The sequence below is a fragment of the Lepisosteus oculatus genome, chromosome 15, assembly GCF_040954835.1.
Source record: "Lepisosteus oculatus isolate fLepOcu1 chromosome 15, fLepOcu1.hap2, whole genome shotgun sequence".
In the NCBI taxonomy this organism is placed as follows: domain Eukaryota; kingdom Metazoa; phylum Chordata; class Actinopteri; order Semionotiformes; family Lepisosteidae; genus Lepisosteus; species Lepisosteus oculatus.
The window spans coordinates 14446513-14461788 of NC_090710.1; the positions used below are offsets into that span (position 1 = coordinate 14446513).

A 15276-nucleotide genomic window follows, 5' to 3' on the forward strand; every position below is an offset into this window, starting at 1 on the left:
GCAACATTCGCCAGTTAGTGGTAGGAGCTAGTAGTCAGTCATTTTGCATTTACTTGTTACCTATTCAAGACTCATAACGCTTAGGAATTAAAACTGTTTCTGAACCTGGAGGTCTGTGTTTTGATAATGTAGTGCCACCTGCCAGACCTGCCAGGTTTGATCAGTTTGTATCCATGGTGATTATAATCCTTTATAATGGCATAGGCTTTATTTTATCAGCCCTCTGTATGGCCTTTCTGTCCCATGTGGTTGTGTTGTCATACCATACTGTGATGCCAGCAGCCAGGACACTCTCCATGGTACTATGATAAAAACTCAAGTCTTCTCATACTCATCTTGCGTTTCCTCAGACACCTCATGAAGTGGAGGACCTTTTGTGCCTTTTTCAGAATCATTTCAGTATTCAGTCAACGTGAGGTCGTCGGAAATCTGCAATTCAAGGAATCTGAAACAACGAAATTTCCACTGATGTTGATCAGATTATGACCCTCTCTACAATGAGTCTACAATGAGTTCTTTTGTCTTGGTGACATTGAGGTCTAGGTTGTTGTCACAACACCACAATATCAGATCTGCTACCTCCTTGCTGAATGTAGACTAGTCTTTATTACTAATCAGATCAAGTACTGTGATGTTATGTGTTAAATTTGATTATATGGTTGTTTCTGTATTTGTCCCAAGCAAACAGTGAGTACTCTTGAGTATTCTTGAGGGGCTTCAGTGTTCTGAGACAGTGTGGATGAGATTTTGTTGTTTATCTTTACCACATATGTTCTGCCCATTAGAAAATCCAGTATCCAGTTGCACATGGAGTTACACAAGCCCAGGTCTTTAAACTTCAGTTTGGAGAGAACAATTGTATTGAAGTAGAGCTTTAATCAGTTATTAGCATCCTGGTATAGGTTTCATATTTAATGTAAGTCATTTTCAAGCACTTCTCAGCCATAGAAGTGAGTGCCTCTGGATGGTAGTTATTCAGGCATGTCACCTTGGTTTTCTTGGATGGTGGCACTGTCCACGGTGGTTTAATTGAAGCATGTTGGTATGACAGATAGGGACAGTGACAGGTTGAAAATGTCTATGAATAAGGGAGTTAAGTGATCTGCAAAGGTTTTGAGAATTTGGGGTGAAACACCATTTGGGCCAGCTACTTTGCAGATTTATATCTTTATAACTCATGTTCAATGAGTTGTAGCACAAAAGCCCCTGATTCACAGAGAAACCAGATGGAAGGCTTGGTGTTTTGAGCTTCAAACTGGCGATAAAACTGATCAGCCTACCTGGTAGTGAAGTGTTCAGTGATGGTGATATCACTGGTATTCCTTTTAATCTAGTCGATGGAAAGGCCCATCTGAGCAAGAGAATCTAGACTACTACAGTAGTTCAAATATATTAATTGATGCCCTGAATGCATACTGATCAAGACCTTAAACTTCACATGCTGCCTTTCTTATGGCTGTTCTAACTGTACAGCGCACACCTTTAAGCTACTTGTGCAACTTTGGCTTCCATGTTAGATGAAAATGTGAAAGTTTCAGTATGTCATTTGGTGCCCTTGCCATTGAGCCATTGAACATCTAGGAATTGGATAACAACGAACAGGCAAATGCTTGTCCAGGTTGTACAAGAGGAATACAACAGAATCCCACAAGATTGCATATTCAACCAGGTTTCAAAACATTCATTGCACACAGCGTATATAGCTTTGTGGCTACATACTACTAACTTGTGGCTTTACAGTGTACCTTATGTTTATCAACACTGTTAATGACAAGTGCTAATTATCATAATGAATTTACCTATGCCCCATATGTTCAATATAATATCAGTGCATCTGCTGCAAAATAGCTTTTTTTTTAAATAACATCTTTATGAATTTGTGTAGTATAAGCAACATTGGGGAACGTGTTCTTAAAAAGAAATCTATTATACAGTACTTACAAGTTTTGTAAGGGATTACTTTTTGTACATTTTCACCAATTACTTGTAATTATCTTTTGATTCTCAATATACAGATATATATATATATGTTTTTAGAATAATAAATAAATTATTGGTAGCCAGTATTTAGCCTTGTAATTGCTATGGTGTTAGGCAGCCAATTTAAGTAAATACGAGACTTAATTCTCATGTAGTTTTTTGTTAATTTTGTTCTTAACTTTTAATGCAAGAGGCTTCCACAAAGTTTTTGACCTGTGTTTGTTTTTTTTTTTCTCATTTATGTGTAACGTGCTAAGGTTTTAGCAATGACATGAAAGCAAACATTTTCATTAATATATTTTTTGTATCCTGACCTCATATAGAAAAAGAAATAGAGGAACAAACAAAAATACAGAATTACAAAAAGCAATTTCATAGCACACAGTGTATGATTGTTTTAATTTTCTTTTACATTATATCACGTTTATTGTCACTAAGTATTTAAGCATTACATATTTGTATAACATTTTTTACTGTTTCCTATCAGTAATCTTGGATGTACACTTTTTAGTGCTGCATATGTGTTAGCTTCTGTGCAATTTATTGTATACAGTATGTATTTCTAAGATGTCTAATTTCCTTGAAGATTAATGTTCTATTCAGAAAACATACAACTGAAGGTGACTTAACAATAATCAAGAAATATATATAACAACTATATAATATTTTATATGTAAGTTGTTTAAGAAAAGTTTACAAATGAGAAGAGATCATCTAGTAAACTAATCTGTGGTTTTATAAATCAAATGATTACTCATGATTGTTGCAGACTGTAATTTTTTTTTCCAAAAAGACTTGTTTCTAATTCCGTCTCCCTGTGTTATTCATCTTCAGAACCTGGTTAAACATCTGCCTGAGCAGGAGCAACTAAATGCCTTGGCTAAGTTTAAAAAGGAATATGCCAACCTTTCTGAGCCAGAGCAGTTTGGAGTGGTGGTAAGTATTTAGTTTAAGGTCATTAATTTATACTCATATCTTCCTATTTGTCATTTTATCTCCGTTTCATTCTATGTAATCATTAACACAATTATAAAACTGTTTTCTAATTAATTTCTTAAGTAAACAATTATTCGAAACATTTGTAGATTTATTTCTGATCTAATTTTATTTCTTAGTTAAGAACTAATCGCTCAACCATGCTTCACTGTGACTTTTACAAAATAAATAAATTCAGAAAAAGGCTTGTGTTGAATATATTTCCTTCTTATATTAACATAACACAGATTATCAAAGGTGCACTAAAGAGTCTCTTAGATAGGTTAAATTCAGTTCAGCCTCATCATAATTTCTTTAGAACAGATTGTTTTGCATGTGTTACAAATTGCATGACCCCTCATTTCAGTACTTCACTGAATTGAATTGGTTTTACTGAATTTACTGAATTGAACAAAGTACAGTTCTTTGCAGACGCTTATACTGTACCATCTATCAATTATAAAGGGATCTAGGACTCATCTTTCCAAGCCACAGGTTCTGTTAATCTCCCAGAATTACCAGTGCACGTACAGATCAGCAACATACACTGCTATGGTTTACGTGCCCTTTTTATTTTCTAGTGATCACAACAGTTAAGTGTCTCACTGTCTACCCACGACATTTTACAAAACCATCACAAAAGGTACACATTCTGGACCAGCCATCAGCTCCCCATTGGACCCCAGTTACCAAACAAATGTCCTAAAATAATGCAGTCCAGTGTCAGGTTGAGGTGTGGGGGAGATGATGCCAGAGCCTTCCTCGGCTGCTCAGTGTTAATTCCTTGGTCTCTGGGTCCAATGCTGTAAACAGTCCTGCAAACCTCCCTTTTTACAAAAGTCTTGCCTGGGGCTTTTTAAGCCTTCTTAACAAGGGTTCTTGACTCTTTGCCCAGGAGGTGGAAGTGCACTAGTGAAGCTTTGGGTGTAGAAGGAGCCAACTGCCCATGCACATTCAGGAAATGAATGTACACAGATGACCAGGTGTAAACATTCTAAGGGCCCTCCCCTCTCAATCAGAGGCACAGTTAAATCTTTTTAGCAACACCTGATGTTACCCCTGAATCGTATGATAATTGCCAGGCCTTTGATCAGTGCAGGAAAGGTTAAGTTCACACTGCATCAGGGTGTCACTAGCCCATAAATGCAATTTAACATCTATACAACCCACAACACTTTGTGCCCAAACACCCATCCTTTTCACTCTGTGATATATTATAGCAAGTTACTGTAATACTGAGTGAAACAGGAACCTTACTACTACTGTAGTGTAATGCACTACAAATAATAAAGCATACATTCCATTTAAACTGTACTGCCTGATATATTGTTTTTGTGATTAACAGCTTTACAACACATTTTTATAGTTGAAAAGACTCTGTGCAGTAATAATCATTCACATTATTTTAGAATAAATTAACTTGTCTCTTTGTTATCACTTACTTACAGTGCCTTGCGAAAGTATTCGGCCCCCTTGAACTTTTCAACCTTTTGCCACATTTCAGGCTTCAAACATAAAGATATACATTTTTTATTTTATGTGAAGAATCACCAACAAGTGGGACACAATTGTGAAGTGGAACGAAATCTATTGGATTTTTGAAACTTTTTTAACTAATAAAAAAATGAAAAGTGGGGCGTGCAAAATTATTCGGCCCCTTTACTTTCAGTGCAGCAAACTCACTCCAGAAGTTCAGCGAGGATCTCTGAATGATCCAATGTTGTCCTAAATGACTGATGGTGATAAATAGAATCCACCTGTGTGTAATCAAGTCTCTGTATAAATGCACCTGCTCTGTGATAGTCTCAAGGTTCTGTTGAAAGCGCAAGAGCATCATGAAGACCAAGGAACACACCAGGCAGGTCCGTAATACTGTTGTGGAGAAGTTTAAAGCCGGATTTGGATACAAAAAGATTTCCCAAGCTTCAAACATCCCAAGGAGCACTGTGCAAGCGATCATCTTGAAATGGAAGGAGTATCAGACCACTGCAAATCTACCAAGACCTGGCCGTCCCTCTAAACTTTCAGCTCAGACAAGGAGAAGACTGATCAGAGATGCAGCCATGAGGCCCATGATCACTCTGGATGAACTGCAGAGAACTACAGCTGAGGTGGGAGAGTCTGTCCATAGGACAACAATCAGTCTTACACTGCACAAATCTGGCCTTTATGGAAGAGTGGCAAGAAGAAAGCCATTTCTCAAAGATATCCATAAAAAGTCTCGTCTAAAGTTTGCCACAAGCCACCTGGGAGACACCCCAAACATGTGGAAGAAGGTGCTCTGGTCAGATGAAACCAAAATCGAACTTTTTGGCCACAATGCAAAACGATATGTTTGGCGTAAAACCAACACAGCTCATCACCCTCAACACACCATCCCCACTGTCAAACATGGTGGTGGCAGCATCATGGTTTGGGCCTGCTTTTCATCAGCAGGGACAGGGAAGATGGTTAAAATTGAGGGGAAGATGGATGCAGCCAAATACAGGACCATTCTGGATGAAAACCTGTTGGAGTCTGCAAAAGACCTGAAACTGGGACGGAGATTTATCTTCCAACAAGACAATGATCCCAAACATACAGCAAAATCTACAAAGGAATGGTTCACAAATAAACGTATCCAGGTGTTTGAATGGCCAAGTCAAAGTCCAGACCTGAATCCAATCGAGAATCTGTGGAAAGAGCTGAAAACTGCTGTTCACAAACGCTCTCCATCCAACCTCACTGAGCTCGAGCTGTTTTGCAAGGAAGAATGGGCAAGAATTTCAGTCTCTCGATGTGCAAAACTGATAGAGACATACCCCAAGCGACTTGCAGCTGTAATCGCAGCAAAAGGTGGCTCTACAAAGTATAAACGCAAGGGGGCCGAATAATTTTGCACGCCCCACTTTTCATTTTTTTATTAGTTAAAAAAGTTTCAAAAATCCAATAGATTTCGTTCCACTTCACAATTGTGTCCCACTTGTTGGTGATTCTTCACATAAAATAAAAAATGTATATCTTTATGTTTGAAGCCTGAAATGTGGCAAAAGGTTGAAAAGTTCAAGGGGGCCGAATACTTTCGCAAGGCACTGTATGTAATTAATTTAAAACAAGAATTCAGTAAAGGAGATGAAATCTCTCAAAACAACCCGGGGATTAAGTTGTAGAAAAGCACAGATCAAGAGAAAGGTATATATAGATAAACTGTAAAGGATTCTGAATATCCCTTTGAGTGTGGTGAAATAGATCATTAAAATGGTTAAAAAATGGAAGATATATGTTACTCCACATGTTATACAATTCTTCTGTTCCTCATGTCTTTACATAAACTAAATTTACATAAGTTAGAAGTGACGTTTTCTTGGCTGTTGTGTGAACACAAGAAGAGAAATAACTTAAATGTAATTGCAGAGATCTTCTTTTATAGTTCAAGTTCAATGCTTCATTACTTTAACAACTAGTGGCATGGAATTTGGTTTGTTGAGCTCATAAATTAAAAAAAAAATAAAAATACAAATATACAACAAAGCCAATAATAGACAGCATCCAAACAACACAATAGCCCTATGAGAGTAGTATCATCAATCTAACATGAACATTTTCACTGAATGCAAATGTGAAATAGTAATTTGTGTACAGAGAGTAAATGAGAGGTGTTAAAACACCACCCCCGAGGAGCTCTTGCACTTAGGGTGAGAGGCTTTGAGATGGTATCCTTCAGCTTCACCACCTATCAGAAAGGAAATACAGTAGCCAACAACACAGTTTGATTAATACCCATTTCTGCTAGCTTATTAAAAAGCTTGAGAGGTATTATTAAAAGCAGAACTAGTCAATAAAGAGACAACTCTCATATTTATGTTTCATTTGAAACCTTTTTTGTCACAGTAGCTCATGTAATTAATTTGTAATAATCTGTCAAAGTGTCTAGCAGTTAGTTACCTTACAATCCTTCTCCATCTGTGGAGGAGAAAACAAAACTTTAGTAAAATAATTGGCATGTATACTTGTCGACAACATTTTGACTGACCCTGTGTATCGCGGAGCCCCAGGGAGACCACATCATCTTCTGTAGGCAAACTAACATTGGTCCAAGTGCACATTAGACAGGAAATTGGCTCGCTTGAAGTCTTAAGTAATAACAAACGTTATTTTGTTATTTATTATTAAGGCTACTGGTCTGTAGTTTTTGAGGCTGCTCGCAGTGGATCTTAGGTACTGGTATAATTGTAGCCATCTTAAAGCAGTGCAGTACCTTGGCCAGCTTAAGAGATAGATTGAAAATATCTGTAAAAATAGGTGTAAGCTCATTAGCACAAGATTTCAGTATAGTTCTTCAAACAAGGATGGGCCCAGATGCTTTCCTGCTGTTCTGCATGTGGGAAAAAATTACATCATGCTCCTGAATTAAAGAATGGTGGCAGGAGGGACTCCACTGGCTGTCTAGGTGCAGTCTGCTGCATGTTATTTTTTTTTGTCAAACCTACAGTAGAATTTATTCGGCTCGTCAGGGGGAAAGGGATCGTCATCTGGAGCGGTTTGTTTCACCTTGTAGTCTGTAATTAGTTAAAGGCCTCACCAGATACCTCGGCTGTCATTGGTGATAAGTTTGTTTTCTAGTGTGTTTTTATTTCAGCTTTGGCCCTCTTTACAGTATGTTGGAATTCATATTTATCGCGCTTTAAAGCATCATCACCTTCATTGAAAAGCTTGAGCCCTGTTTTTTTTTTTATTTCCCCATTGAATCTGGGATTATAACTGTTATATTCAATGAATGATTTGCAAGGAATGTATGCATGCTCACAAAAGTGAATATATGTAGTTACTGTATCTGTGAGCTCTTTAAAATCACAGGTCTCTGTAAACATTTGTGGTCTGTGATATATAAACAATCCCTGAACGCTCTTTTACAGTTCTTATGGTAGGTTTACTTGCTTTCAATCTCGGTTTGTATCTTGGGACAAGAAATACTTCATTACGATCTGACAAGAGGGGCTCATACTAACACTCTGTATGCCTTGGAGAAGGTGTAGAAGTAAAGATATAGTGTACTTTTTTTTTAAGTTGCAACTTCTGTCTGCTGTTTATATCTGCTCACATTGGCATGGCTAAAATCACCTGAAACAATAATGGGGGAATCTGGGTGTACATTTTCACCATTAATTGTTGGATAGCAGAAGCTGTATTCTATGTATTTGGTGAAATATAAAGAGCTGCTAGGACAAAAGAGGTAAATTCTCTGGGTAGATAAAAAGGCCTGCAATTTATGATAAGTGGTACTAACTCTGGAGAGTAGTATTTTAGAAGTACCTTAGGGTCTGGCAAACATCTTCGATTCAAATAGAAATACACCTCCACCTTTGAGCTTAAGTAAATGATTAGCTGTCTAGTCTGCCTGTAGTAAAGAGAAACCCTGCATATCCACCATGGAGTCTGGCACCACTGAATTCAGCTAGGTTTCATTGAGACAGAACACAGAGCAGTGTAGTCTCATGTTGATTGCATAAGCAAAGCCAGTTCATCCTTCTTGTTTGGATGAGGGCGTAGATTTGACATTTAGTCTGGTAGTAGTGAGCAGAGAATGCATTTTTTTGATGGGTAAGAACTCCAGCTTGTCGGCCCCTTTTCCTAGTCTGCGGAGGGCTACAGGTGGGTGAGCTACCTGTATTGTTTAAATTAATAGTTACATTATGAAGAAATCAGCTTTGGTTGTAGATTGAGACTCAGAACCCTTTCACATAAATGTAATAAATCCAGTCTGTTATACTTAAGCATACATGTGGGAAACTCAGTAAACAAAAACAACAGAACATGAAGAGCAAACACCGTGTCACCATACATTCCTTAGCTGTATTCCTGAGTGAGGAAAGAGGGACAGGAGGGCAGAACTGCAGACTCTCCAGCTTTTATTGTCCTTTTATGGTTGAAGGATGTGTGTACTAGTTATGGAGGGGGTGGAGGGAGCTTACAGATCCAGTGAGCGAATGTAGCAGCAGCTAGCAGTTCTTAAGGTAGAGAATGTCAACTTTCCCCTTTTATACAGGGAGGGTGAAATGAAATATTGATGATTAGAAAATAAAAAATAATAGAATTATAAAACCCTGTAATTAGAACAAACTCCATATATAACAGACACTTAAAGTAAATAAACATTGTAGAAGTTTAACAATAAATACTGTACTTTACACTTCACTAAAAAATAATAAAATAAATTTGATACTTTCCTAACATAATTGCAATAGGGCTACTCACAACTTAGCAAAATGCAGAGGCTCCCACCCAGGCACTAAAGTAAAGGCTGACTAAAGTGTAAAACAGACTTTTTTCATGATGACCAAATTACTCCTACTTCGACCTATTCGTTTGTATGCTCTTAACATTCACATCTGGCTCAAACCCAATCCAGTCCCTACTATAAAACATGGTGGTGGCAGCATTATGTAATATGGCATCTTCTCGTCAGCAGTCATGGAACAGGTAATCTTGTCTCCATTGAGAGGAAAAGAGATGAGCTAATATTTGACTTCTTTTACCCATAAGTGTCAGTTTTTTTTGATTCATAATATTCACTTGTCTTGACATGCTGACACCTCACACTCATTAAAGCATCTGTGGATATATTAAAACATCTATGTTCATACATCACTTTTTAATTAGGAACAATATAGTGCATTACTATAAGTATGTTGATTCCTGGAGGAGTGGTTTAAAATGAATATGTATCGGTAGAAGTCTGTTATCGAATTCAAAGTTTATTTGTAATGTTTACTTGTACTGTTTGTATGCTTTGTAAGTTTCTATGTGTAAAACAGCTGCTCTCAGTCTTTGATTGTTGAATGTTCTACAGCTGTCTTTAGGGATATGTGTATATAAATATGCTTATTATAGTAAGAGTAAGAGATGAATAAATAAAATATTTGTAACTAATTTATACAACACACTGTGCAGCGGAACTATTGTTGAAGGCTCAGAAATACATCAAACTGTAATGTTGTATAGTCAAGTACACAGCTGATGACAGCCTTTTGTTAATACTGCTTTAGTTTAAGCGAATAATGGACTGTCATACTAAACAGTATGTTTAGTAATGTGCGTATTACACAAATTATGTTCAACATAATTTTGTCCTGTTTATTTATGCTGGATTGTTTGCCAAATTGGAAAAAATGAATCCATGTTTAATTCTATTTTAAAATGTTAGCTTCTCATTGAACTGCATCTTGGATTGTCTAACACTGGATTTGTGGTCAGGTCTTTCATACTGTAATGTAGCGGCTTAGTTTTCATAATCCCAAAGCAAGCAATGGAATTCTGTGCAAAGTAAATAGTGTTTCTTCATCTGAACACAAATTTGATACATTAAAAAAAACAAGTATCATTTTTAAGTGAAGTATGCATTGTAATCTTCACCTCTTTAGTACAAATGATCCGTGAGTTTGCACACTTTGAATACTAGTGTTCTGCTGTTACATAGAATGCATCTGTAAAAAATTCCCTTTTTAGTTGAAATGTCAGTTTATCACTATTTTCAAATTTGTACTCTACATTTACAGTAGCTATTTTAAGCTTTAAATGTGTGCCTCCCCATTTTACAACCAATTGAATAATTAGGCTAGTGGTGCACCCTGTTCTCACCATATCCTGGATAAAATCAGTGTAGCATACTGTACATGTTATAAGTGTTAATACTTGGAAGTTTCAAATTGAGTGTTTTATGTCAAAGGAATTTAATGTTTTTCCTTGTTGCTTTTTACCTTTTGGGTTCCATTTTGTCAATGAAGGGTTGACTTGTAATGGTAGATTGCATTTTTTTTCTAATCTTGTGAGGCTCATGTGTTGAGCTGCAGTAGGTAGTTCCTTCAACCTTGAAACATTCATTTTTCTCCTCCCATTCTTTCAGTAATGACACAATTCTCAGTTTCCTTTCAGATTAACAGATAACTCTTTTGTATGAGGTGTCGTTTAGGCCATTATTCAAACTTTACCTCTCATGCACACAAATTGCTCTCACATACACACAAACCGCTCTCACATTCACTAGTTTTAACTCTCACATATACACAAACCGCTCTCACATTTACTAGTTTAACCTCGCACATATACATAAAGCACTCCCTCACAATGTGAACGTGAGAGACAAAACTAGTGAATCTGAATGCATTTTATGTGTATGTGAGAGGTAAAACTAATGAATGTGAGAGAACTTTGTGTGTGTGTGAGAGGTAAAATGGAGAGTGTTGAGAGCATTTAATGTTACAGGTGAATTATGGCCCAATGCAGCGGGTCCATCTAAATGGCACAATGTGATTGGCTGAGAAAATGTATCAACAAGCTTTCTCATTTTCTCCAAGATGGAAGAAAGAAATCACCCTCAACCGCAACAAGCACTAAGACACGCCGTAGCTTTAATTAACAACATCTTAGCCACACCAGAAGCAATAGCTTCTTTGTCATCGGCTACAATGCCTGCAACGAATGTTCTTCCGTCAACGCAGCATGCACAAGGCTGGCAACGGGAAAAATCTGGTTGGGGCATCTGAAATTCTGAGAGGGGTGGTGATATTTCGGTTGAAATGGAGACGTTGCCACTACCAAAGTAAAGTCTCACAACCATGCCACTGATTAGTGCTTCATGGTAGAAGATAACAAACAATCTGGTATTTAGCAATGAAGTACAGTTTCATGTTCATCAGCACTCTTGCAATTATTGTTGCCTGGAGCAACAAAATACCATATGCGTTCATTTTTGCAGCTACATTGACAGTAACGAGGTTCTGAATCGTTAAGAAAAAATAGTTGTAAAAAACAACAGAAAGCACGAACTTCTGTAACTATAGTCCTTTTTATATAACGATTGTAAGTATAAGAATAAACTTCTGTAAGGAATCGGTCCACCTGAGCAAAAAAGATCATAATAATGTTGACACCCAGTAACCCAGGTTAAGTAAGCAAAAGTGTTCAAAAATCCTTTTGTCCAAAACTGAGGGGGCAGGACAGTTCAGTCCAGGGGGCGACGCCCCGTTTTGCCCTATTCCCCCCCAGCCCCCCCGTGGCTCCGGGTCTGAGCATTCAACTACCGAAACTGAAATAAACTTACTTTTGACGTAATCGTGGTGGTGACAAAGCTGGGACGGTACTTTTAGCACCAGTATCAGCTCAGAGACAGTCTGTACGATATGAAACCAAAAGAAATTACGTCTAGATAAAGTATTCAGTAGTTGCATGCTGCGTTGACGGAAGAACTTTTGTTGCAGGCATCATAGCCAATGACAGTGAAGCTATTGCTTCTGGTGTGGCTAAGATGTTGTTAATTAAAGCTATGGCATGGCTTAGTGCTCGTTGCGGTTGAGGTTGATTTCTTACTTCCATCTTGGAGTGCAGCAGAAAATGAGAAAGCTTATTGATACATTTTCTCATCCAATCACATTGTGCCATTTAGACGGACCCACTGCATTGGGCCATAATTCACATCTCCCATATACATAAAATGCTCTCTGCACTCTCTGTTTTACCTCTCACATACACACACAAAATGCTCTCACATTAATTAGTTTTGTCTCTCATTTTCACATTGTGAAGGACTGTTTTATGTATATGTGCGAGGTAAAGCTAGTGAATGTGAGGACGTTTTGTGAGTATGTGAAATGTAAAACGAGTGAATGTGAGAGCATTGATAACAGTTTGTTTGGGTGTTATTCAAAAGTATCACTGCCTTTGTCTATAATGAGACAGCTCCCCCTTAAATAACACCTACTCAATTTTTATTGCTAGATGAAGTATTTTTTCTAGGTTTTTCCTTCCTCTTTTTATTTTACCATTAAAAAGAAAAATAATAATACTAATTAAAAGTGTCCTCTATTTTATGTTCAGAATTTGACTTTTGGAGCATATAGCCAATCTGTTTCCTTACCTCTTTGGAATGGTAATGGGATGTTCCATCTGTCGCTGCCTCAGAACTCACCTATTCAAACTCTACACTTGCAGATGCTAAGTGTTAATTCATCTATTGACTCATTCAATTTGACACACATTGCTTCAGTTAGCATTGTACTTTAAAAAAGGTCCTATTGTTTTACTGTAGACTGTTTTAAGAAACAAGAACGTTTGCAGATGCACGTTTCCCAAGTTCAGAGATAATTTATCAGCTGGTCTCTTTTCTGTTGCTTTCAGTTCATGTGGTTCATGTCTCACCTCCAGCTGCCTTCCATAGGTGCTTCAACATTGGATGCTGAGAACAGCTGTGACCTCTAAGTCTCCTGTCTTGGGTTGGATCAGAGCCACTTTGCATTTCAGAGTTATCAATCCTGTAATTCTGAGCACTAACCATTTTTACATGGCACGTTGTTTCTTAAAAACAACTTATTTAGGAGAATGAATACCTTTGAATATTTTAGGTTTTTTAGGATGTTTTGAAATTTGACTTGCCTTTTACATGTGACGACAAAGTTAATAAAATTCTACACCCTAAGTATTGGCCTATAGTATGGATTTATAGTTGTTGTGTTTTAGTTAGCATTTTTGGAACTTGTAAGTCACAATCAGTTTTTAGAAAAAGGAATATGGAATTATCACTAAATACTGAGTGAAGGAGTTAGTAAAAATACAGAATTTTAAGTCTCAGTACTTGAATAAATATCTTTAGCCTGACTGATTTCTTCTTATACGGAAATATAAGAACATACAGTATTACATAACCTTTTATGTTGAAAAATTGTAAACCCACTGTACAGTGCTACTATGTCTACCTATTTTCAAATTTCACCACTTAATACTTCTCATGTAGTTTCCTCATCCCTGTGATTTAAAGTCAGACCTTAAACCAATTTTTATTGTTTTGTTGAGCTGATATATTCCAAAAGACTACAGATTCTGCATTTATTATCTGAGAAATGCATGGTTCAATGATACTGTATCATTGCTGGAGACCAGAATTATTTGTCACTGTGCTGCCTTTTTTATGGTTGTATGACATTCATGCACAGGATGCATTCAAATGGATGAAAAACAAAACTGCCTTATTAGACAAGTACACTAGTGGCAAGTACACTAGTGACAGCTAGTTTACAGTAACACGCTGGTCTAAATTCTTCTCTATAGACACTTCTAAATTGTTTAAGTTGGAAATTGAAACAAAAAGGTTGTATTTCTTTTAATTAGAACATTTGTGATTACACAAACTAGTCTAGGCTGCATTAAGGTCTAAAACTAAAATGATGAACATGAGAACCTAACAATGATGACACCCAAGAGTAGACCATTTAGACAATTAAATATGTTTGGCTGCTAGTAGGCAAAAATATATATATATATTTGGTTTCATTTTGTAAGTCAGTATCATATGCCAGCAGCCATGTCACCTCACTCACTATAGCCCACTGAAACTAAGCAGGTGTGTGCCTGGTCAGTACCTGAATGGGAGACTTCTTGGGAAAAACTAAGGTTGCTGCTGGAAGAGGTGTTAGTGGGTCCAGCAGGGGGTGCTCACCCCCTATAAGTGCGGTCTATGCTAAGAGTAGGAGTGTAACCCCTCGTCCTGGTAAAATTAACCATTGTTCTTTACCAATCATGGCCTCCTAATAATCCCCATTTATGAATTGGCTTCATCACTCTGTTCTCCTCCCCACTGATAACTGGTGTGTGGTGAGCATACTGGCGGACCATAGCTGCCTTTGCATCATCCAGGTGGGGGCTGGACATTGGTGGTGGAGGGGAGTCCCCATTACCTGTAAAGCGCTTTGAGTCGAGTATCCATAAAAGTGCTATATAAGTGTAAGGAATTATTATTAAGATCTGACCAATATAAATTCTGTTGATTAATTGAGAGAGACAAAGTCCTGTGCTTGATTACTAGTTTTTGATTAAAGTTATTGATACTGCTGGTGTTGTGGCAAATAAGGCCATTTTATAAACGATGTGTTAAAATATTAATTTAACTATAATCATATAATCCCTTGTTGAAAGAAAAACTGTACTTTTAATGCATACAGTGCCTTGCGAAAGTATTCGGCCCCCTTGAACTTTTCAACCTTTTGCCACATTTCAGGCTTCAAACATAAAGATATAAATTTTTTATTTTATGTGAAGAATCACCAACAAGTGGGACACAATTGTGAAGTGGAACGAAATCTATTGGATTTTTGAAACTTTTTTAACTAATAAAAAAATGAAAAGTGGGGCGTGCAAAATTATTCGGCCCCTTTACTTTCAGTGCAGCAAACTCACTCCAGAAGTTCAGCGAGGATCTCTGAATGATCCAATGTTGTCCTAAATGACTGATGGTGATAAATAGAATCCACCTGTGTGTAATCAAGTCTCTGTATAAATGCACCTGCTCTGTGA

The 15276-nt window shown here is 37.2% G+C and overlaps 1 protein-coding gene across 5 annotated transcripts in view; it reads left to right on the forward strand.

Moving 5' to 3' along the window:
- The window catches only part of LOC102697182 (protein diaphanous homolog 3), a 461123-nt gene that overhangs the window by 297398 nt on the left and 148449 nt on the right, over positions 1-15276 (forward strand). For all 5 annotated transcript variants that reach the window (XM_069178992.1, XM_069178995.1, XM_069178996.1 and 2 more), the window contains one exon: positions 2815-2916. In XM_069178992.1, coding sequence (XP_069035093.1) covers positions 2815-2916 — 102 coding nt within the window. The remainder of the gene's footprint in view (positions 1-2814; positions 2917-15276) is intronic.